At 42.7% G+C, this 22933-nt stretch overlaps 1 protein-coding gene across 6 annotated transcripts in view; it reads right to left on the minus strand.

Annotated features, from left to right (window-relative positions):
- The window catches only part of rbms3 (RNA binding motif, single stranded interacting protein), a 128873-nt gene extending 113449 nt beyond the window's left edge, over positions 1-15424 (minus strand). For 2 of the 6 annotated variants that reach the window (XM_057339185.1, XM_057339188.1), the window contains exon 1: positions 14535-15422. In XM_057339185.1, coding sequence (XP_057195168.1) covers positions 14535-14609 — 75 coding nt within the window. In that variant the 5' untranslated portion in view covers positions 14610-15422. Of the gene's footprint in view, positions 1-14534 lie in introns of all 6 variants that reach the window. The other 4 variants (XM_057339183.1, XM_057339184.1, XM_057339182.1 and 1 more) reach the window with 3 other exon arrangements.
- Positions 15425-22933: the final 7509 nt, after the last annotated feature.

Here is a 22933-nt window from a genome sequence, read left to right on the forward strand (position 1 = left end):
GTAAACACTGGTGCAATAGCACTTCCAGTTTCAGTTTTTCTGAAATTTGACTTAAAATGCAGAAACCAGAATAATGCCTAACGAATTGAGAAGGGAAGGCTCTTAATAGAACATAATATATTTATTCCATTTTCATTTTCGTGTTCCCATTTATAAGGAATGTGGACCGTTATGGATGTGACGATTCTGAAAGCACCACTTAACAGACTATGGAGAATCGTGCTTTAACAAAACAATAAATGCTTTCAATATCTCACATGGTTATTTAAACCACCACATAGTGACATCTGAGCTACTTTCATTTTTTTAGGGTAAGGTTGACCTTTCCATGGAATCGCCCATTTACGTTTTGTGAGTTGGACTGAATTGATCACTGCTGTTCTCCTCTACCAACACACACACACACACACACACACACACACACACACACACACACACACACACACACAGATGATAAAGAGTCTTGCACACCACATGTCCTTGTGCCTCCCGCCACATTGAGTCATCAGCTCTGCACTCCACTAGTCACACATCATCAAATGTTGTCACATCATGTTAGAAAAGAGCGAGCGTGTGCGTGTGGTCTCCAAATGTGATGTATACGGCGAGGACCCCGCACAGCCTTGCACCTGCACTCGCACTCATTTAAACGTAAATAAATAAATAAATGATAAAAAGGAACCGATCCATGTTTCAATGTCACCCTCTTGTGCGTTACAGAAACCTCAGCTAAGCTCAATGCTGACACAGAGATGGAGAGATATATTCCGAGTATTATATTCCTTCAAACGGCCACTGAATACGAGTGACAGGGAAGAGGCCATTAATCAATTTTCATACCTGGTCCTTCATCAGTTCACTAAACGCCGGAGCCTGATTTGATCGATAACAGAGGAAGAGGGGAACACGCACGCTAGCTGGCCTGATCACGATCAAGTCGTACTGCGAGCTGGGAATGATTTAAAAGCCGGATCAAATTACCATGAAAGGTTAAAACCTTTTCTTTTCGTTTCTTGCATTGAAGGGGATGAGAGACGCTTTAGGCTAGACGTTATGGGAGCATTTTCTCTGCTGTAATTTGACGCACTAAGCATGTGGAACGTTCCCATCCATCCAGAGATGCTTTAAAATGGTGCATTATGGATAGAGTTTAGTGTTTTTGATCTGTTTTTATGTGATATATTTATTCTATTTCAGGACTACAGCAGAGGGTTTAGTGTCCTCGCAAGACACTGTAGCTGTCAGATTCATTCTGTATTCAACAGTGTTGTTCAATGCGTTACTAAAATGTTTTTTTCATATACGTACATGTGAGACACTGCAAAACTTAATATGGCAAACGCATTAAATCTACCATGATGGCTGACAGCAGAGAGCTGTAAAATCTAACACAGAAATGTAGAAATCTATCAATACCAAAGACAAAAACTGTCCGTAAACAAACAAAACATTCCTGACTCTGGCTGTAATGCACCCTAAAGGTGAAAGCACGCAGATGTGTGTGTGTCATGTGCCATCCGTCTGTGCAATGTGATGTCCTCACCACATATTGAGTTGCATGTTGGGTGAACAGATGATGTTCGGCGGAGCTGATGGGAGATTCACAAGGGTGCTGCTATATCTGAATGTGCACTCAAGGACGTGGCGGCAGTCCAGACGTAGGACGTTAGAATGCTAAGATGATCTTTCAAACCGTGTGGAGTCTATGCATTAAACACATGTCTGGCAGTCGCATAAAATAATGCAAACAGGGTTGACAGGTTACAAAACATCTGTGGAATACAAATAAGCCATAACCTCACCTAATATGCCGTCAAATCAGGATTGGCTTGAACAGCACCAGAAATGCATCCAGCCATGGAAAATATTAAGAGACCCCGCAAAATATGATTTTTTCAGTTTTTCTAAATAAACTATTTACAGTGTTTAATTAAAATGAAAATGTTTGTTTCATTCTGTAAACTAGTGAAAACATTTCTTCCAAATTCCAAATGAAAATGTTGGGTTTTTTGCATCCATTTGGAGAAAATTAAAAGGAGTCAAAATAACAAAAGATGCAATGTTTGCAGATCTTGAATACTGCAAAGAAAATAAGTTCATATTCAAGTTTAAACAACACAATACTGTTTTTACATGCATTTTGGGATAAGTTCAAAATTGTACATATCGTCGCTGTCCTTCTGAAACCTCGTATCTCCAAATTTGCTGTTTTTAGGAAATGAAAAAACCTTTTCAATGATTGCATACAGTGTTGTTAAAGTTGACAAGCACTTTTTAATACTTTTCATTAGTTACATGTTTGCAAAACCCAGTGACAAACATAAAGGGTGACTAATAATAATGATTATGGCAAAAAATTAAAATCATGAAATATGGAGATACGAGGTTTCGGAAGGACAGCAGTGATATGTCAAGTGAATATATGTCAATATGTCTTTCACATTGCTGTGACTTTATGTCAGTTTTATTTCTGTTGAAATTCAATACACACAGGGCTGGAATTTCCGCAATACAAAACTGGATTGGTCTCTTCATTTTTTCAGTGGCTGTACATGCACGCACGCGTCACCCGTCACGTATCCGAAGGTTCACATGCTAAAAGATTCCGTACACAGCGTTTTAGTCATCGGGCCTTCATTCATTTACCGCTTTCAATTTTTTTCAACATCTAAACAAAATCTAATATGGGGTGGACGTTGGTTTTCTGTATTCAATTCCGTGTCGTTTGCCCACCCACTCAATGTAATTATCTCCAGATATTTGTGTTAGCGGACACAATGTGATCATTCATACAAGTAATCAAGGTTGAGTCGCGGCGTCATGTCACAGTGGCTCGTCTACTTTAAATGCTTGATGGAAAAGTGTGGGAGTGAGGGAACGGAAAGAAAAAAAATCCAATTATTCCTGCATAATAACAGTCGAGCAGTATATACGCAGCCATCGGCAGCGCGCGCTCCCCGTGTCTGTCCTGCTGTCTAAGTGCCAATTACGGAACAGGCGGCGGACATCCGCTTGAGCCGGGCCCCTTTCCGCAAGAGCCATTAGGAGCCGCACAGAGCATGATAGTGCTGTTTAGTCGGGCGCTATGACATGAGACTTGGAGACACCGCTCCGATGCACCAGCTCACAGCAGACGAGCGTGCAGTGCCGATAGGGTTACCAAAGTAGATGGCACGCTGTTCCCTTGCAACATCATTAAAGCAAGGGTGGGGATTTTCCTAGGCTCTGCGTGTCTAGCACAATGCGGTCGTATCGCTGTCCTCTGCTGGAATGCAGCAGTGTTACCTGAGAAAAGCCTGCGCCGCCGCGGGAAGGTGTGGTGGGGAGAGAGAGAGAGGGATGGATGCATAAATGATTTGGAACGGTGACAAAGTGAAGGAAAGCAATAGCTCGGCGCTTTATTCCTATATAGTTGTATGTAAATGCTCTGGCAATGCGATTGTTAAACATTGGCTATGGCAATAAAGCACGGTTCAATTGAAATTTCAAATCCCAAGTGAAGGACCCAAAAGGACGAGAGAGAGGGGTGCTACAAGAAAGGCAGGCTCCTGTGAAGTACCTCTTGTTATTAATAATTGATTCTTTAGAAAGCCTTTGTGGATTAATTGGTGGTAAGGGGTGATCCTGGCACACACACACCTCTGGGAGTCTCTCTGCAGCTGGTTTCCAGTAACGCAGGCTCAACACTTGGCCGAGAGCAGTGCTCCACTTCTCGAGACGCATTTGAAATCGAAACCTAACAAGAAGGAATCTGCAGTCTGCAAGGAGCCGCTCTAAAGCAAGGGAAAACCTTTTCACATCACTCTCTTCCTCTACCAGAGGCCGCGACCCGCCCCGTTCATTTTAACGACAAAAACGCCACTGCGTTTAACTCTGTAAACTCATTACGTCCTTGGAACTCCAAACGCTTTATGAGATAATGATTCTCATTGTGTCTCATTACACTTTTGACTTGTACATAAAGCTGCAGTGCCGTGCAGAACTGCCCGTGACGTGACCCTATCCACATATCGGATTATTTCCCAAGTCAATGTTTAACACAAACCAGCGCCACAGTGGAAACAGCGAGGTATTCGCAACAGACAGCCACCATGGATTAAAAAAGGAACACACTCCTGACAAAGACCAGACTGAGCCAATTTGAGCAGATAACATCTGCGAGACCAGAGGAAGCGTTCTCTTCTGTAAGAAACCAGAGCTGCTGCCTGTGAGAACTCTCCACTTTGAAGAGTCTCTGTCCTATTATGCTAAAACCAGCTCTGGAGATGTGATTTGCCTTTAGGTAACACACGGTTCTTTTTATAATCAACAGCGGCTCTCCATCCTGCATTAGGATTTGTTATAAAATTCTCAAGGAAAAAAAGTATAAGGTACATGTTGGCAGATAAAACTGAATCGAGTTTTATAAGCTGAGAGGAAACCAAAAAGAGCTCCGTCTCGGTGTTTGCTACTGAAAATCAAGTCAAACATCGCATTGTATGGTTTAAAAAGTTGATTCAAATGTAAAGAGTGGGATCATTTTTTGTGCGCAATGTGTGAACGCCCCATTTGAAGCCTTTAAATGGATGTGATGATCAATAAAGAGCATACAGACATGGCAATACGTGTGTACTTGTGGCTCTCGTGTGCCTTTGTGCCGTGATAATCTGCAGCTCTTGGTTTGCCCACCCTGCTGAATTAGGCAAACCCAGCCCAGCCCAGCTCAGGCGTGAGGAGTTGTGGCCTCTCTTTCACAGAAGTAAGACAGCTTACGTTTGGTTCTCTTTCACATCTCATGTGCATCTCTGCGTCTGTGAAGCTGTCTTTATACGGATCCGTTAACTGACCAATACACGCATTACAAAACAAAACAACATGACCATACTGCCATGTACTTGTCATCTATATTGTGATATGTATGTACATGATACTCCAAATAAGTACCTTGCAGAATATAGCTTTTAAAACGTGATATTTTAGTAACAGGTTACATATCCAAGTACAATGGTATTATGAGCGTTCTTAAAGGGAGAGTTCACCCAAAAGTGAAAATGATGTCATCCTTTATTTACCCTCATGACATTTTAAACCTGTATATGACTCTTTTTCCGGTGGAATACAAAAGAAGATATTTCGAGAAACGTATCAAGGGACTAGTGTCCATACAATGGAAGTCAATGGAGGCCAGTGTTGTTCAGTAACCAACGCTCTTTAAAATATCTTCTTTCGTATTGTGCAAAAGTTAGAAACTCTTTCACATTTGGAATGACATGAGGGTGAGCAAATGATGAAAGGATTTTCAGTTTTGAACGAGCCATGGCTTTAAACAGCAGCTACGATACAGCACAAAGCACCTTGCTCGTTCAGTAATCTGTTTAAATAAAACAAACATTGTGTTTTATTTCCCTATATTATCAGACGAGTTTGTCATGTCCGGTGGCGTTCTGTTCATCACCGTGATTGAGCTGCAGTCACATCTGTGGATTTATCCGGCAGCCCATCTGCAGAGCTCTCTGCTTTGAGAGGGCTGTGTGTCAGAGAGGACAGGACAGTAAGTGAGCAGACCCATTAGGGTGTGTGTGTGTGTGTGTGTGTGCGTGTGTGCGTGTGTGCGTGTGTGTGCGTGTGTGTGCGTGGGGGGGCTAGAGACACGAGATGCTGGTCTTAGACAGTGATAGGCTCATTAGTGAGGCTGGGATGTACCGAATTTGAGTGTGTGTGTGTCGGTCGGTGAGTGTGTTTGCGTATGCGGTTGCAGTTTAATTAGGTTCAGACACTTAGAGTGACTGTGACCCAACACTCTCCACGACCTCTTATTCTGACCCGCCTGCTGGCACCCGCGAGTTCAATCCAACCCCGCAAACACACACTCGATCCTGGAGCCATGCAAACGTGCACACGGAAGCGAGGCCTTCCTTCTTGAATGTCAATATGTGCTCTAATTGACTCGTATGGGCTTCCCTGTTTTCTTGAAACAAATGTTGGCTATTAAGCCGCGAGTGAGATGTTAGTGCGCGCGTCTACACGCATTCTCTCATGGAATGTGTCCGCCAAGCCATTAGCACGCTGTCCCTGACATTCCCCTCTCATGTCCTCTCTCCTCTCACACCTATTTGTCAAACCGCCCACCATTTCTAGCAGAAATAACAACACCCCAATCAGCGACGCCGCTCGTGTGTGAGCGTTTAAGCGCATTTTTGTTTAAGCCGAGGGCAGTCTGAAGGAGAGCGAAGCTGATGGAAGATAGATGCACTGTAGCGGAATATAAATGCGGGGATGGAACGCGTCAGAAAAAGTTTAAAAGACGTTTTAAAGTTTAACATCTGCCCAAAAGGCCCTTCTGCTTTCTGGCTACCGCGGAGTGAGATGAAAGCGCTTGTGCTTCAACAAAAGCTATTTTTTCGTGCCTAGAACCACTTTAGCTGGCTAAATGCATCTCATCCCTGCGACCGGCTTGGGGAAATACAATCTGGGTGCAGAGGGAAGAGCCTGGGCCAGCATTTCAAACAAAGGCAAGAAGGACGAAGAGGGCGAATCCCTGGAATAATCTGGGCAGCCTGTTTTGTTAGAAAAGGAATAGTGAAAATTCTGTGAGCATTCATTCACCCATACGTTGTTGCTAACCTTTAAAAAAAAAAAAAGATATTTTGAAACCAAATTGTAGAAAACCAAACAGCAGCATTGACTGCCATAGTAGTTTTTCTACTATAGAAGTCAATAGTGCCCCAGAACTTTTCGGTTTCCACATTTTTCAAAATATCTTCTTTTGTGTTCAACAGTGCAAAGAAATTTATACAGGTTTGGAACAACCCGAGGCTGAATAAATGACAGAATTTTCATATTTGTGTGAACGGTCCCTTTAAGAGAATGCCATGCTAAGAGTGAGACCTGGCCGCAGCCGAGCGGGCTTGTGCACACAAAGGAACTCAATCATTCACAACGTTGGCGAAGGTAATAAAATATGCAGCACATGAATGCGGCAAGCGGCAAAGTGCCTGCCTAAACTTTTAAGGCGACAGCAAAGCAGCTGCACATAACTATTGTGTGCTTAAAGGATGATGTCAAATTGTTAGTAGCATCTGTGGGGCGAATTCTGTCGCCTCCTTCCATTTGCCTTTCTGGCTGTCCTTTTGAAGGAGCTTTCTTGCTACTTTACTAACAACAGCCATTGCGAGAGAAGGCAGGAAGTAATAGCTAGATAAGGGAGGGGGCTTTACAGGAAATAAAAATCACAATTGAGAATTCTATAAAATCTCTATCGTTTCTCCTAGGCAGCAATTAGATTAAATGGAGATCAAATGGATAATCGTGCTTGAGTCTCTAGACAGCACACACACGCGCGCACGCACACACACACACGCGCACACACACACACGCACACACACACACACACATGCACGCACGTCTCCTCTGGAGTTGCAGAAGAGATCTCAACTCAATATTTGCTGCACTCAAAAATGGAGATATTTCACAAACAAACATTTCTTATTTCTTCAAAACTATGCTATCCTATAATCATACTTTATAGCTGTAAGTTCTATAGAAACAATTTTCTCATTTGCCTCTGTTTTTTATAAACATCGATAACAATTGAATGCTGAAGCTATTAAAGCAACCCTTCAAGCTATAAAACATACCTTTTGGGACAGGCTCATTCAAATGATGCATGCCAAACTTGAACTCGCATTACCCACAATGTCACTACCACCACACACCGGACCACACGCGGCATCTCTGATCTCTCACTTCCTCTTTCACTCAATAGTGTCGCCCAGAAGTTTGAGGGAGCTTTAGAAGTCACAGCAGGGAGCTGTTATATATTGCCACGTATATATTGTAATATTTTAAGATTGTATTATTATATAGTATATTTTCAAACATACATTAAATGATTTAATATATTGAGATTATAAAGTAATTGCAATGACATGTAGTTTAAACAAACCACACATTTCTCATCTTGCCATAGTGACGACTTTTGTCTCATTTGCACAAAAAAATGACATTGAATTTAAATACTCATCAATGCTTTTAGCGTCTGCTTAAAAACTGGGTTGCAGGTAAAAAGCAGGTTTTTGTGCTGAAAAACACATATTAATTAAAGGGGCCGTAACGGAGCGGTGATTCACCTGAACGTCAAAGAAATCTCATGACCTCAGCTCCCAACTTTAGCATAACGGGAAGTTTGGAAAAAGGGCACAACACGCATTTGAGTGTCATTACTAGCTCTGTATTTCGCCCTGAGCCTGGGGATGTGTTTGGACCAGACTTTGAGTGTCTGCCGCACAAATTATCCTGATAAAAGCACATGGGGCGAGCAAATTAATTCAAGCGAAACCCAACAAAAGCACTGTTTACACAAGCTAATCCCAGGCAGCGCGCTAGCCGCCATGCCAACCCCAAGCAGCCTCCGCAGGCGCGGGGAACTCTTTATTGAATCATCATCTGCTCCCTGGGCATTTCAGAGACCCCAAAGTGTCTTTATCCGTCTGGGAAAGCGAAGGCAGGAAAACGTGCTTTCGGATGGCATCTTTACGGTCCTTCAGCGGCTTGAAAACTGGGCCAAAACATATGGCCTTTCCCAAAGCGGTCTTTAATGTACCTTTTTGGGGTCTGTTTCTGAGCCAGACGGTGGAGAATTGGATACAGTTATGGTGTGCTAGTATCGCTGTGGCTGTATCTTCTTACGAGAGGTTCTCCTGACACTAAAAAAGGTGTGTGGTTTGGAGCCTCGTGGGCACTTTTTCTCGACGCAGAAACAGTGGGAGATGAGGCCGAGGGGGCGGGGTCGGTGGAATCCTTGAGGAGCATGTTCTCCAGGATTTATGACAGCTAGACTCGCCTACACTGTCCTTGGCTTCGACCGGGCTGCTTTCAGGAGGAAACGGTCTCTAGATGAAAACGCTTTGGGGAGGGGGAGGCGGTGTGGGGAGTGGAGATGATGATAGGAGCATCTGAAAGGCACTACGCTGTGAAGAAGCGGCACACCACCAGCATCGCTTTTCTATTCCTCGAAATCCGAGTGGTTAGCACTTCTGATGGCGTTTCGCAGAAGCCGAGCTGCTCCGCGCGCAGGCTCTCATTCATGTGAACTCATCGCAAAAGCAGCTTTCCCAACCAATAACCACAAATTACACACATACACAACCACTGACAATAGCCTTATACGTAATCTTTTACATCTAGATTATTCACCCATCACGAAAAACACCAGCGCTTTCCAGAAGCCACTATAGATCTTTATTTATCTCTAAACGGGCTCTCTAAATATCACTCAGGCTCTAACGAAAACCTTGCTCCATACTTATCTCAGAGATTCACTGCTGAAGGGAAAGCCCGACAGCGACAGCTTCACCGAGGAACAAGACAGACATCGACAGTAAAACGTCAATGAGTCCCCGTGTTGCCGCAGCCTCCGTGATTTTGGCTCATTCCTCCTCAACCATTTATCCCAGAACACAGGCTTTGTCAAGCACTTACGCCAGTGGCCTAAAAGCAAGCTGTGTGTAAAAAAGAAATGGCAGGGCCCTTAAAAGGGGAGAATCCATCAGGCTGGGCTTGTTACAAAGAGGTCCTCTATTAAAAATGCAGCAGGGCCATTACCTCAGGACCAGAGCCTTTCTCTTCTGGCTCTCTCAAGCCCACACAAACCAACCAGCCAGATCAGATCGCCTCATTATAGCTTGGGACACATGCACGTCAGCGATGGTCATGGATAAATACTGGAAATGCTTGCTGCTTTCTAGAGAGATGAAAATGACCACAAAAAAGGATTCGCAAAGATTTCGAGAAAATTAATAAATCGATGATCACAAAATACATCATTTCGAGTGATATAGTAATAGTTCATAAACTTAATTTAGTATCTCAAACAATGGAGGGCATATGGAGATAAATGGTTGTTTAGAACAAGTTCTTCAAGGATCAGTTTATCTTAATTGTGCTATTTATAGCTCTTTATTGTTACTTGGAGACCAAACTATCCATCTTCAATTTGTACATGAACTAGGCTGAGTGACGAAAAAGTTTCTATTCAAACGTTCTCATATTTGTTCCATGTCGCTGGATGCTCATAAAAGCATTTGCTCTCCGATGCAAGAACTGAAAATCTAGAACACATTTCACCTTCAGAACAGGCCAGAAAATACTGATGCACCGCTACAAACGGCTCTTTTGTGTGCTTTCAATTTTTCTTTTCATCTTTGCATCTAATGCAGAGCGGTTCGCCCCTGAAACGAGGACAATATTGGGCATCACATTTTATCCACCTATCGGGGTATGTTTGCCAAGTATGTTCCTCTTCTCAGAGTGAACCCCACCCCTCTGAACAGATGGTTGGAAAGAATGCCCAGGACACAGTGGGAGAGAGGAAAAGGGAGGGAAGAGAGGAAGACAGAAGAGGAGCAGAACATTAATGCACTAAAAATATGAAACGCTTGTTGTATTTAAAGTAGCGCCCCTCACGCAAATATTAAACAGTTTATTGACGGAGCCAACATACATACTGTTAATCAATAACTGAAGACGTTGTGACCTTCCTTCATCACCCTCAAACCGAATTATTTTTATAACATATCTTGTGTTATTTTGTAGTGGTGTTTAACATATAGAAACGTTAAAGCAAAGAAAAACATATTTTGCAAACCTACTATATATCTTGTTCCACTTTTGTCAAAGTTCACTGAAGGATATCGCTGCTGTCCTTCTGAAACCTTGTATGTCCTAATTCGCTGTTTTTAAGGAGTTGAAAAAAACACTGTACTTTTTAAAGATTTAATACCATGTTGTCAAAGTTAACAAGCACTTTGTAATGCTTTTTATTGGTTAGATATTTGCAAAACCCTTTGCCAAACAAAAAGGGTGGCTAATAATAATAATAATGATTAATGACAAAAAAAATTAAACGGAAAAAAAAAGTTTCAGAAGGACAGTAGCGATATCCTTCAGTGAACTTTGACAAAAGTGGAACAAGATATATAGTAGGTTTGCAAAATACTAAAGAAATCTGTGATATGTGATAACTTGCAAAATTATGTGATTCGTTTTTAAATTACATAATACATTATAATTTTTAGTTCATAAATATATTTTAAAGATTTTACAAAAAAAGTGTACAAGTCGGTCTGATAACGGAAAGCATCACTACGACATATCAAAGTGAAAAGCCATGTTTTTCTGTTGCAGTGCATAAATTCTGACAATATAATCACAAACTATTGCAAAATGCACATGTGGAACATTTACTGTGCCAGGCAGATAGATTGGAATACAAAAAATATCAATTTTTTTGTTGAAAATACGCAGTGGCATCTTTAAACTAAACACATTTCGGTTGATACGCAAATTTGAATGCTAACAGAATAATTACTCGCAGACAAGCATAATTTATCACTCTCTGAACTATGACATTCCCAGCTCGGTGCCACGCAGACACTTCACGCGAGTATTTACATGTAGGGTAGGGTAGGGTTTACATGTATAATTCACACAGGCGTACAATGCGTTTCTGCATATCTCATTATGGCTCGCCTCCAGAAAGACCTCTGTAGCAAAACATACACACAAAAAACGCAGTAGAGCGCAAACGACCTCACCAAATATTTGATTTTTAGCCGTATAGCCTAACATCACGTAATGCTATTACGAGTAATGTTATTCTATTCTCAGAGGGAGAGCGCTGTACGGGCCATGCGGTCAGTTTTCCAACAATATCTGATAAACTGCATATCCCCACATTTGTAAACAACATCAAGCCAATTATTCACAAGATTAAATATAATTCAGGCCCAAAACGTGAAACGGCTGAGTTTTTTAATCCATCCTTTCACCTGTTAAATGACAATGGATTTAAACACCCCAAATCAAATAGCTGCTAGTACCTGAAAATTGCTCATCCATTAGCAGGTTTAATGATTGAGATGAAGGTTGTTTGGAGGAGGAAAGATGAGAGCGTTTCAGCTTTGTGATACCAAATAAGTGCCACTAGAGGAATATGAAGCATTGGTAATTATCCACAAGCGGAAATAAATATCACAGTGTAATAATCCTAAATGACATTGAGAGCCGTGGAATATCATGAGCCACATATATGCACCGTTTCCCATAATGCAGCGGGACCAAGCTGCATGTCATCTCACTGCAGGGCAGTTAGCGAGCGCTCCTGCTGAGAGGAGAGGTTTAAACGGCCCACTGGATGTTATTTCTGCTGTACATAAAGCTGACCCCACCGAGTGAAACTGAACACCCCACACACACACACACACACACACACACACACACATACTCGCTCGCATACCCAATCTCACAGCTCTCTTCCTCTCTCCCTTCCTTTAAAACGTCACACACACAGTAAAGCTTGGACTTGCTGCTGATTGAATGGAAGAAGAGGCCCCACTGGCCTCTGTTGACACAATACCGGGGGGGGGGGTGGGCGGGATTACCTCCCTTAAATTCTATTTTATATCCCACTGGTGTATGATTGCTGTCAGAGATACCTCAAGCCCACACACATATATCTGTCCATGCTCAAAGCGGCGATCACAAGGGGGAGGGTGCCGTGGTAGCATACAGATATCTGCATTAGGGAGTTGTAAATCCATCGATTTCGTCACAAGAACGCAACTTTTGCTGCAGCGTGCTGCGATGTATGCATCTACCGACCAATGAAATTTCAGAGAGGCAAGTCTAGTTCAGAAATCCACTTTGCTGTTTTCCCAATTGATTTTAAACTGTCTGGGCTGTTTCCGCACCCCTAAAATGGACCTTATGCATTTCTATCTGTCAAACGCTCTATTAGAGCTCTGCCAAACGTGAAGCGCCCTAGTATTTCCCTTCTTGATTTAGAAAATACAGTACGATCCGATCGCATGCAACACAAGCGAGAGAACCCAAAAATGTAACCTGCTGCTTGCATTTTGCTCCGAGGCCTGATATTATTTGCACCTAATTTGATGTGCTGTGATACGTATGACCCACATTATAAAATAATGGAGGAGTTTCGTTTCACATTTCACTTTCCTCTGAACCTGCTTGAACAAAAACACATCATTTACATGCAATTGATACCAGGGTCTTCATATAATTGAACAAAACTGCTGAATCTCGACATTAACAGCTTACTGTAGCATCATAATTTCCCCTGCTTAACATTTGCCTCTGATTGAGCGTGCAGCGTTATTAGAGCAGAGAGAGAAAGAAAGCGAGGGAGAGAGAGAGAGGAAGGGTAGTGATTGTGTGTCAGCTGCCCCTCTTCCCCCCACATGATTGATTTCCCCCGGAGGAATGCCTCCACTCCGAGAGCACGCTAGAATCAAGATTAATAACAGGCCATTTACATCCCCAATCACACACACATGCACACACGCAATCGCACTCGCGCTGACCCGCCGCGTTCATGCGCGCTTGCACGAGGTCCTCATTCTTCACAGCCCAGGCCGACCTGAAATCTGAAACTCTGAGCCGGTGCCAAAAAACTCCTCCATCTACTTCGATAATCTGCAGATCAATAATTATTCCCAGATTGGGTCATCTGACCTTCTACACACAGCGCTGTGGCACTAATCATAATGCTACGAGAAAGATCACCGAAGCGAGTTTGTTGAGGACTTTTGGTTGCAACAAGACTGTATAAAAACATCATGTGCGAGACAGGCCCTCCCATCCCTCAGAGACACTGAAAAACTCATTAGACAGCGGAAGCGGGTGAGATCCAATTTGACTTGACCTTGAAGGTTGGGAGGAGATTGCGAGCGCTTGTATTGATGTACAATATGGTGCCTGTTGCTAGCAGCAGGTACGAAACAGAAGAATGGAGGGATTCGATCAAGTTTTTTGGAGGGTAACGTTGACCAAGCGTTGACTAACGGGAGAAGGAGGGAAAGAGAGAGGTCGTAAACACGGTCTTGATGGAGAGTGACTTGGCCACCGCTGTACATCCTGTGTCTTTTGGGAACGCTCGCATATTTGTTCAATGTTGTGCAAGCGACCCTTCCAAAACACTTCCAGTAAGAGAATTTCCCTCCCCTCCCGTTCTCTGTGTTCCTCTATGTAAGTTGATCTTAAAAATGCATCTTACTCTGTTTAATCTCACCCTTTGTTCTGACAGCCATTTTTTGGCCCAATCCAATCGCAAACCTCTCTCACTTTCATTGGCACGTGTAACACGAGTGCTGGCCTCTTATGGGGCGCGCTGCATAAAAACATTCATGAATCACACGGGGAGGCCGAGATCACCAACTCCCCGATAGCATCTCGGCACTATCGATCAACGCGTGGTAATCAATTCTCCACGTCCGGGTGGTGTAGGGGCTTAGAGAGATGGATGCAATTATTCAACTCCCTCCAGCCCCAGCTACACAGCTGAGGGAACCAAATCTCAGGATCATGAGTTTGTGTGTGGGTGTGTTCTTGCTTACCGTGCACTCTTACACCGTATGACCAATGACAAGCACCATGTGGTTTAAGTGTCAAAGGGTGTGGATGTAAAACCCAAAAAAACGTACCAAGAGAAAGAAAATCGTCGCCAAACCGTTAACCCAACAATCGAGGTGCCTTACCTTAGTCTGAAGGTAGTGGGGGTAATAGTAAGTGTACTGGGGGTACATTGGTTGCTGTTCCAAACGTTTGCCCATGTAGCTGGAATCTTTCTGGCTGTAGCTGGATACGGAGACTCGCGTGGGATCCGACAACTCCAAAAGCCTCTCCTCCTGGTTCCGCAGCTGGAGGCTAGATCCGTGTGAGAGATGGTGCCGAAGGAGAACGGAGAGAGAGAAAATGGGATGATAAGGACGCCGGCGCGCGTCCGTGCCGTGCCTCTCCTCTCACGCTGTCTTCCGAAGAAGGGGAGTAAGAGGTGATGGAGGGAGAACGGAGGGACGAGGATGGGATACCAGCGGAGGTGTGCACGAACAGAGAAGGAGCAGCACGGGAGAGAGGAGAGGAAGGAGGAGGGAAAAGGAGGGGGGCACTGTGGCGATCACTTCTCCGGAAAGCCGGCTTCTGGTCTCCTGTTCATGCCCTGACTTTCTTTCTTTCTCTCTCTCTCTTGCTCTTTGACAGTCGGCGCAGCGTCAGTTCCCAAAGGAGGTTGTCAGATATCCTAGTCGCACACTTTGTTCCCGTCTGGCTGATGCACAAAGCAGCAATGTAGACAGTCGGCGGATTTGGATCTCTGCACACACAGCTGACGGGACTCGAGAAGCCTACGAGCCACACAGGAAACGGCACAAACTCCAGGCAGACTGCAGTATCCGAAAACTCCAGGCGTGAGCGTGGCGCACGGCGCTGTTGTTCTCTGTGATGTTCTTTTCTGGTTCTGCCTCCCTCGTCTGCCCGCTTTGTTGTGCGCGAGTGTGTGTGCGAGAGTGAATGTGAGTGTGTGTGAGAGTGTGTGTGTGTGCGCTGCCGGCTGCTCCACACTGTGGGTAAGATTGAAGGGATCAGCTCGGGCAGCGCAGAGTTCCTCCTCCTTCACAGCCGGGGTGGGCGGGGTCGAGGCTGGATGCACCACTCCCAGGCAGGGGGAGTGTCTTAAACAGCCTATCGCTGTTTGTTCTCTCGAGAGAGCTGCAGCCCACCGCACGGCTTCACTAGTGCAGAAGAGTATGACTTACTCCCACACTCAGGGGGAGGGGACAGAGGCATCACAGCAAGGAGCCGAGGCCCCCTACTGGTCAACCAGAGACTCTCCCTCACCTGCTGTCTTTTTTAACGGTTTTCTCCATTTTTTCAGAGGGTGTATTTTTAACCTCACTTTCTTCGATAAATAAAAAATGACTGGCTGTGAGATGTTTCTTTGCTCTTGTCTGACACACGCTGGCAGCTTTGCATTGGTTGATACACTGACATACTGACACACTGACATGCACAGTACTACATAAGAGCAGGCATGGCCGTGAATTACATTCTTTCATACAGCAATAAGCAATAAGCTCATACATATTCAAAGTATCTCTGAGATCGTATTTCTTGCCGTGGCCAATTATTATTTGCTGCAGCAAAATTGTATTCAAAAAAAGGTAAATGAAAAAATGTCTCCCTTACTCTCTTTGCCTCTTTGTTTCAGCACACACTTTGATCAGTGTTTTGACATGTATTTTTTTAAGATACCCTGTGTGTGTTGCACGAGACAGGGAGCGACAAAATACCACAAACAAACAAAAGCAGATTTTAAACATTTGCAGACTGACGGGGGCAATTATGAGATCTCCAGCAATTTGTGCCTAAAGACTGCAGTAGATTGTAAGGAACGGCGACCAAATAAACGGTAATCTGGAAAGATAACATTTCATTAAGACAGGGTCTCATAGAAGCCTGCAGTGCGGGGGGAAGCAAAGAGAGGTGTGTACGAGTCAAGCGTTCTCATCACTATGATTGGAATGCAAAGAGAGAGAGAGAGAGAGAGAGAGATTTCTATAATTACATTTTTAGGTCCACAAAACATAATTCCTCTTTTTATTAAAGGGACAGTTCACCCCAGAATTTAGGCAACGTTTACTGACCCTTATTTCGTTCAAAACCTGTATATGACTCTTTCTTCTGTGGAGCACAAAAGATGATATTTTTAGAAATGTCTCAGTGGTTTTGTGTTCCTACGATTGAGGGCCCAATGCTGTTAGGTTACCAATGTTCTTCAAATTATTTTCTTTTGTGTTCTTCAAAGGAAAGAAAGTCGAACAGGTTTGGAATGACATGAGGGTAAGTAAACGATAAAAGAAATTTCCTTTTTGTGTGAACTATCCCTTTAATATCCCTCTAATAGCCTCTCTCTGAACAGCAGTCCTTTTAAAGGCTAATTCACTCTGATCCAACAAACTTCAACATTCTAAATTATTGTTCAAGCTGATGCAACAATGGCCAAACTAGAGGTCCAAACTAATCCCGAAAACTCCAACAAATAGCAACAAACATGTGTGACTTAGCCTTAACTAGCCAAAAGAATCCATACATTTACAGTACATCACCGTATTCTGGTCCCTGCATATGGCTTGAGTGCCTCCTTCAGACTTTTAGCCCAACACACGCAAACAAATTCGAACATGATATGCCTAATCATAACACATTCATTGCCTGATAAAAGTCAAATATAAGATTCTTGTAAGAGTTTGTAAGATACACGTATCTTATAATATTTTATACAACTATGCTTTACACAGACATATTGTTTAAAGTACTGCTGAGGTAAACAAATGGAAATTAAGTGTCTTTTTATTTTCTTACTCCGCCTAATGGTTTGGGGTTTTTCTGAAGTTACTGCGCAGGGTTAGCGTGAGTACACGCTCACAGAACGGGACTGCTGCCATGACTCTGTAATTGTTCTTGCTACGGTCTTCAAAGAATCCAGCAAATGGAGCTGGACACGCTCCCTGCAACTCAGGGGTACCATTCGCAAAAAGCCTGAAGGAAAGAAGAAAAAGTGCTCTCATCTGGACCGGAGCACAGCTGGGAAAAGACAGTATATCGGCTGCACTCATTCATGGGCACAAAAAAAGAAATATTGGATAATTGTGTCCCTTGGATGGAAGGAAAAAATGATATTGAAGAGTCATTCAAAGACCAGTGCTGTATGTAAAAGGAGAAAAAGACTTTTCTTTACCATGTAATGTACTTCACACTTTAAAGGGGAACTCCGACCAAAAATGAAAATTCTGCAATTAATTACGAGTTAAAGTAGTTTAACATCCCTAGGACCTCCATTTTTCCCCAGAACGCAAATTAAGGTCGTTTTGGAAGCTTTCTGACTCCTCCATAGATTGCAACGCAACCAAACACACGAGCCACATGACAGTGCATCCGGCGTCAGCATCGCTCGACGCATGTGCGTTCTGACCACACAGGCTCTACCATGTCTTCATGCACTGGTTGAGTTGCAATCTAAGGAGGTGTCAGAAAGCTTCCCAAACTACCTTAATTTACGTTTTTAGGAAAAATGGAGGTCATGCAGATGTTAAACTACTTGAGGGTGAGTAATTAATGGCAGAATTTCCATTTTTGGTGGGAGTTCCCTTTTAAGGTTATACTTTATTTGAAATGTATCACATATACACAACTTAAAGAACAAGGAATTATTGTCTGTGGTAACTGATAGGATGCCATTCAAGGCTTACCAACCCTTATGAAGAAAAAGCTACTAGACCGAAGTTTGGGTTTTCCTCTTACCTTTGGCCAGTACGCAAGCACCTTGTAATGCTCTAGGAACCACCCAAAACATCTCGACAACCACATAGAAATGCCGTGGCAACCAGCATGACGTCAATTTTTGCATGTCCAGAGGCAAAGTATCCTCAAAATATGTAAAAATAGTTTTGGATGCATCACCTGCTATTTTTTCACAGCCACATTGGCCAGAGTACGCACCACCTGGGGGTTTATCCCACCTGGCTCCGGCCCAGCCAATCTGCTGTCTGCGCACTGCTAGCAAACACCTTTCTCGTCCAGTGACAGTCAAGCTAGATAAGTAGAAAGCACAGGCTTACCTGAGATAAAAGCTGCAATACCATCAATCATGCAGTGAGGAAAGAGAGTGTGAGAGGGAAAGCATGCGAGAAACTAATGAGAAAAAGATTGCAAAGAAGTGTATCCGACATGCATTCATAATCAATTTGCCATCAGACCTCACCGACACGATTCATCACAACAATCTTTGGCATCATTAATATTCATTTCTTATCTATGGCTCATTGTTTGCAAACAATGGAATGGAAAAGTCTGAAAGCATATAGTTTGCAATCCGAGTATCTCAGAGAGCATTTGGGATTAGTAGTGCCATGCACGTATTTGATTGCTTTAAGTCGAAAACGTCTTTCATCACTTACTCAAACTTAAGTCATTCCAAAGCTGTATGATTTTCTTTCTGCTGCAGAACACAAAAGAAGATATTTTGAGGAACGTTGGTAACCAAACAACAGCGATACCTAGCGACCCATTGGTACATACAATAGATGTCAAGTGGAACAGCCGTTGTTTAGTTACCAGTATTCTTCAAAATTTCTTTTGTGTTCTGCGGAAGAAAGTCATACAAGTTTGAAATAACAAGAGGGCGAGTAAATGATGACAAAATGTTCATTTTTGGGGTGAACTATCCCTTTAAGATGTGATTCCCAAGTGCTCCCATGAGCTTAATGCACAAGCTGTATTGGCACAGGCCTGTTCTTAAAACCATTCTTCACATAGAAAAATCAGAAACGAAGTACACGTAACGCCCACCATATGTCAACTCACTCCCAAAGCAGTACTCAAACATGCGAGAAAGCATGGTGTTTTGAAGCACTAGTATGGGCTCGAAAACACCCCCCAACCCGTACCCTGAAAACGTCCCAGCGTGTTTTATCACTCGTGAGCGCCTTGTTAAGTCCCGGGGTAGCTGAGGTTCATTTCACACAGCTTTGTTCCCCGCGCTTAGACTCGAAGCCATAAAGTTTAATAGAGTTCCTCTAATCTCACACTGGGCGACCCACAGCACAGCGGCGCACTTATTAGATGTTCTGCCGGCAAAACGCGGTCACAGATTCACACCAGACACATCTTCTGCTCTTCAAATGACTGATTTCATCCTACGTTTCCTTAAGTGTGTCATTTTAGAAAGTGGCGGCGCTACAGCGAGCTGTTCTGAAGAGGAGAGCGGAACGGGTGATTGAGCGGATGTGTACGGGGATTTCTAGAGGCTTGAAAAGGACGGTTTAAGTGAAATATAATAAGAGAGCTGGTGGAGAGAAAAGCATATTTATTTGAAATGATCATTATTCAACATTGAATTATACTTAGAATATATCTTGCTCTTTCATAGCTCAGGAGACTTCCGTGATTCTCGGTGAGGCATCAATCGTCTCTTAAAGGTCTGTCCCCTAGTATGCCTTAAGAGAAATAGCACAAATGAGAAAAAGAAATTGGTTAGCATAACTATAAAGTAGACGAATGTGTGTTCATTTTTGAACTTTAAAGTATTTATTGGACAGAATTATTTGGCAAAAAGGCAAAGGCAAGCATAACAGGTGATACAGGTCCCAATATACAAAAACATTCATAGAAAAACAAAAAGCTCAAAGAAAATAATGCATTCACTGACAACCATTTTATCAGTTATTAAAGAGCAGTTCACCCAAAAATAAAAATTCTGTCATCATTTACTCACCATGGAGTTGTTCTGTATAAATGTCTTTGTTCCGATGAACACAGAGAAAGATATTTGGAAGAATGCTTGTAACCAAACAGTTCATGGCCACCACTGACTTAGCTTCAGTTTACACCACAAACACAACTATGCCACATGCATACAAACATTTTAATACACGTTTAATGATACATTTGAATAAAGAGCGTAGCGGTCGATTTTTTGAAGTTGGATATCACTTTTGGCCACGACTGTGTACAAAATAAAAGTGAACATTTGAATGTGAAAGAGGGCAACTACTGTATTTCACTGATGTTCTCAATCATTTAAATCTGTTGTCCAGCTTGTCACTGTTGAAGTCCTTCCATAAACGGGTTCAGTCTGTTTAAAGAGGTTTTGTAATGAAACATAGCATTCATCACATGCCACTGTTACAACTATTCAGCACTGATGCTCTAATTGTAACATTCAAATAATAATGAATTATAAACCAATAATATGCAAATATAACTGGCACAAATTATGACTAAAATGTAAATGGTGTTGGAAGCAAATACCATCCCTGTAGGCCGAATATTTTCAGAATAAATGAGCAAAAAGCGTGCTCTCTCCATCCCTGATAAACAAATGACTGAGAGACTTTTCACACAGCTTCTTTTAGTAAGGCACTATTCACTTCTGTATAACTCCAGAAGCGGCACAAAAGCTAGCAGTTGATTTCATTCACTGGAACAGCGGCAATGGATAAATGATTCTTCTGTTAACAGAGTTGAGATGTAGCACGTTCTGCCATGTTGTGTTCATTAAGCTAAAGGCTAACCAAGCTCGACTGATCTGTGTCTGTAATTAAGAGAGTTATGGTGGCATCATCTGAACATTCAACTGACTGGCTCCGTTACCCAACCACAGATTAATGAACGTCGCAGCATTTCCAAAAAACAACAGCAACCAAAAAAACAGCTAAACAATTTGGCTTTGGGTCTGAAATTCCACCATGAATAAAACTATTGGCAAGAAGGGATGTGTTTTATGGGCCTGTCTCTCAGCAGGTGGAGGTGTCTCTAATGAAAGTATCTGAGACTGGTCTAGCGTGACTGACGCAAGAAGCACCAGTGGAAGGTAATTAATTTCTGTAAACGACTGCCATGTCTGTCAGCTTTTATAAACGAGCGTTTATGTGTTATGGACGATTTAACCAGCCCTATTGAGGGGGACCTGACAGAGATGAGTGGTACAGAGAACGAGAGAGAGAGAGAGACTATCGCAAACCGCTGACCATATGAATAGACCTGCGTTTAGAGGTTGATATGAGCTCTCCATCTCATAATGCGGCCACCATTCAGCTGTCACAGGACACTTTTAAATGATCTCATGAACCCCCTTCCGCTTTTTACGGAATGGTACGGTCCATGTGTGGAAAGTGACATTTGTGAGGTTCTTTTGTGATTTTATACTGCGGACAAGTGGAATGTGAGCCGCTGGTTTGGTCTGCAATAACTCTACATTGAAATGTTTGCACATTGCTTAGACGTACAGGAAACATATCACATACATGAAGAACTGCCCCCGTGGCATTCTGGGACTGTCGAGAAATCATTCTGTGCGTATGTAATGCATATATTGAGCTAGGGGACCTTTTTTGTGATTCTCTTTAAAACCAGTTACTTTGTGGGTAAATAATGTTGTTGAAGTTTGTAACTGGAGCTTCCCAAGTTTCATGCTGCTCATGACAAAAAAAATGACACAAGAAAATCAAACTACTCATTGGGAAACGAGGTTAGCTGTAGTAGAAACTAATAAACCAAATGTACGAAACGAGCTATTTAAAGGGGAAATATCATTTTTTACTTGCATATGTGACTCTGGACGACAAAACCAGTCACACGGGGATATTTGTAGGAATAGCCAACAATAAATTGTATGGGTCAAAATTGTAGATTTTTCTTTTATGCTAAAAATCATTAGGATATTAAGTAAAGATCATGTTCCATGAAGATATTTTGTAAATTTTCTACCGTAAATATATCAGAACTTAATTTTTTGTGAGTGGGTGCAGCAAATTCGTGAACAAAATGTCCGGAAACACACCTAGAAACTTCCCTCGCTGCTGCCGGCCTTTTGGGAACCACCCACTTAAAGCTGTAAAGCTTAGAATTTCCGCTTTCGGGTTTGTCTACTCTCCACAACGTCAGAGGTAAGCCCATAGAGAGCGTTAAAACAAACCTGTTTCTTCTTAGCAACGGCCTTCTACAGCGCCTCTGATGGACAACTTTAAAGGCGATTTTCTCAATATTTTGACTTTTTTGCACCCTCAGATTCTAGATTCTCAAATATTTTAATCTCGGCCAAATATTGTCCTATTTTAACAAAACTTATTTATTCAGCTTTCAGATGATGTATAAATCTCAATTAAAAAAAATTGACCTTTATGACTGATTTTGTGGTCCAGGGTCACATACACTCACCTAAAGGATTATTAGGAACACCTGTTCAATTTCTCATTAATGCAATTATCTAATCAACCAATCACATGGCAGTTGCTTCAATGCATTTAGGGGTGTGGTCCTGGTCAAGACAATCTCCTGAACTCCAAACTGAATGTCAGAATGGGAAAGAAAGGTGATTTAAGCAATTTTGAGCGTGGCATGGTTGTTGGTGCCAGACGGGCCGGTCTGAGTATTTCACAATCTGCTCAGTTACTGGGATTTTCACGCACAACCATTTCTAGGGTTTACAAAGAATGGTGTGAAAAGGGAAAAACATCCAGTATGCGGCAGTCCTGTGGGCGAAAATGCCTTGTTGATGCTAGAGGTCAGAGGAGAATGGGCCGACTGATTCAAGCTGATA

Source organism: Triplophysa rosa, linkage group LG8, assembly GCF_024868665.1.
Source record: "Triplophysa rosa linkage group LG8, Trosa_1v2, whole genome shotgun sequence".
Classification (NCBI taxonomy): Eukaryota; Metazoa; Chordata; class Actinopteri; order Cypriniformes; family Nemacheilidae; genus Triplophysa; species Triplophysa rosa.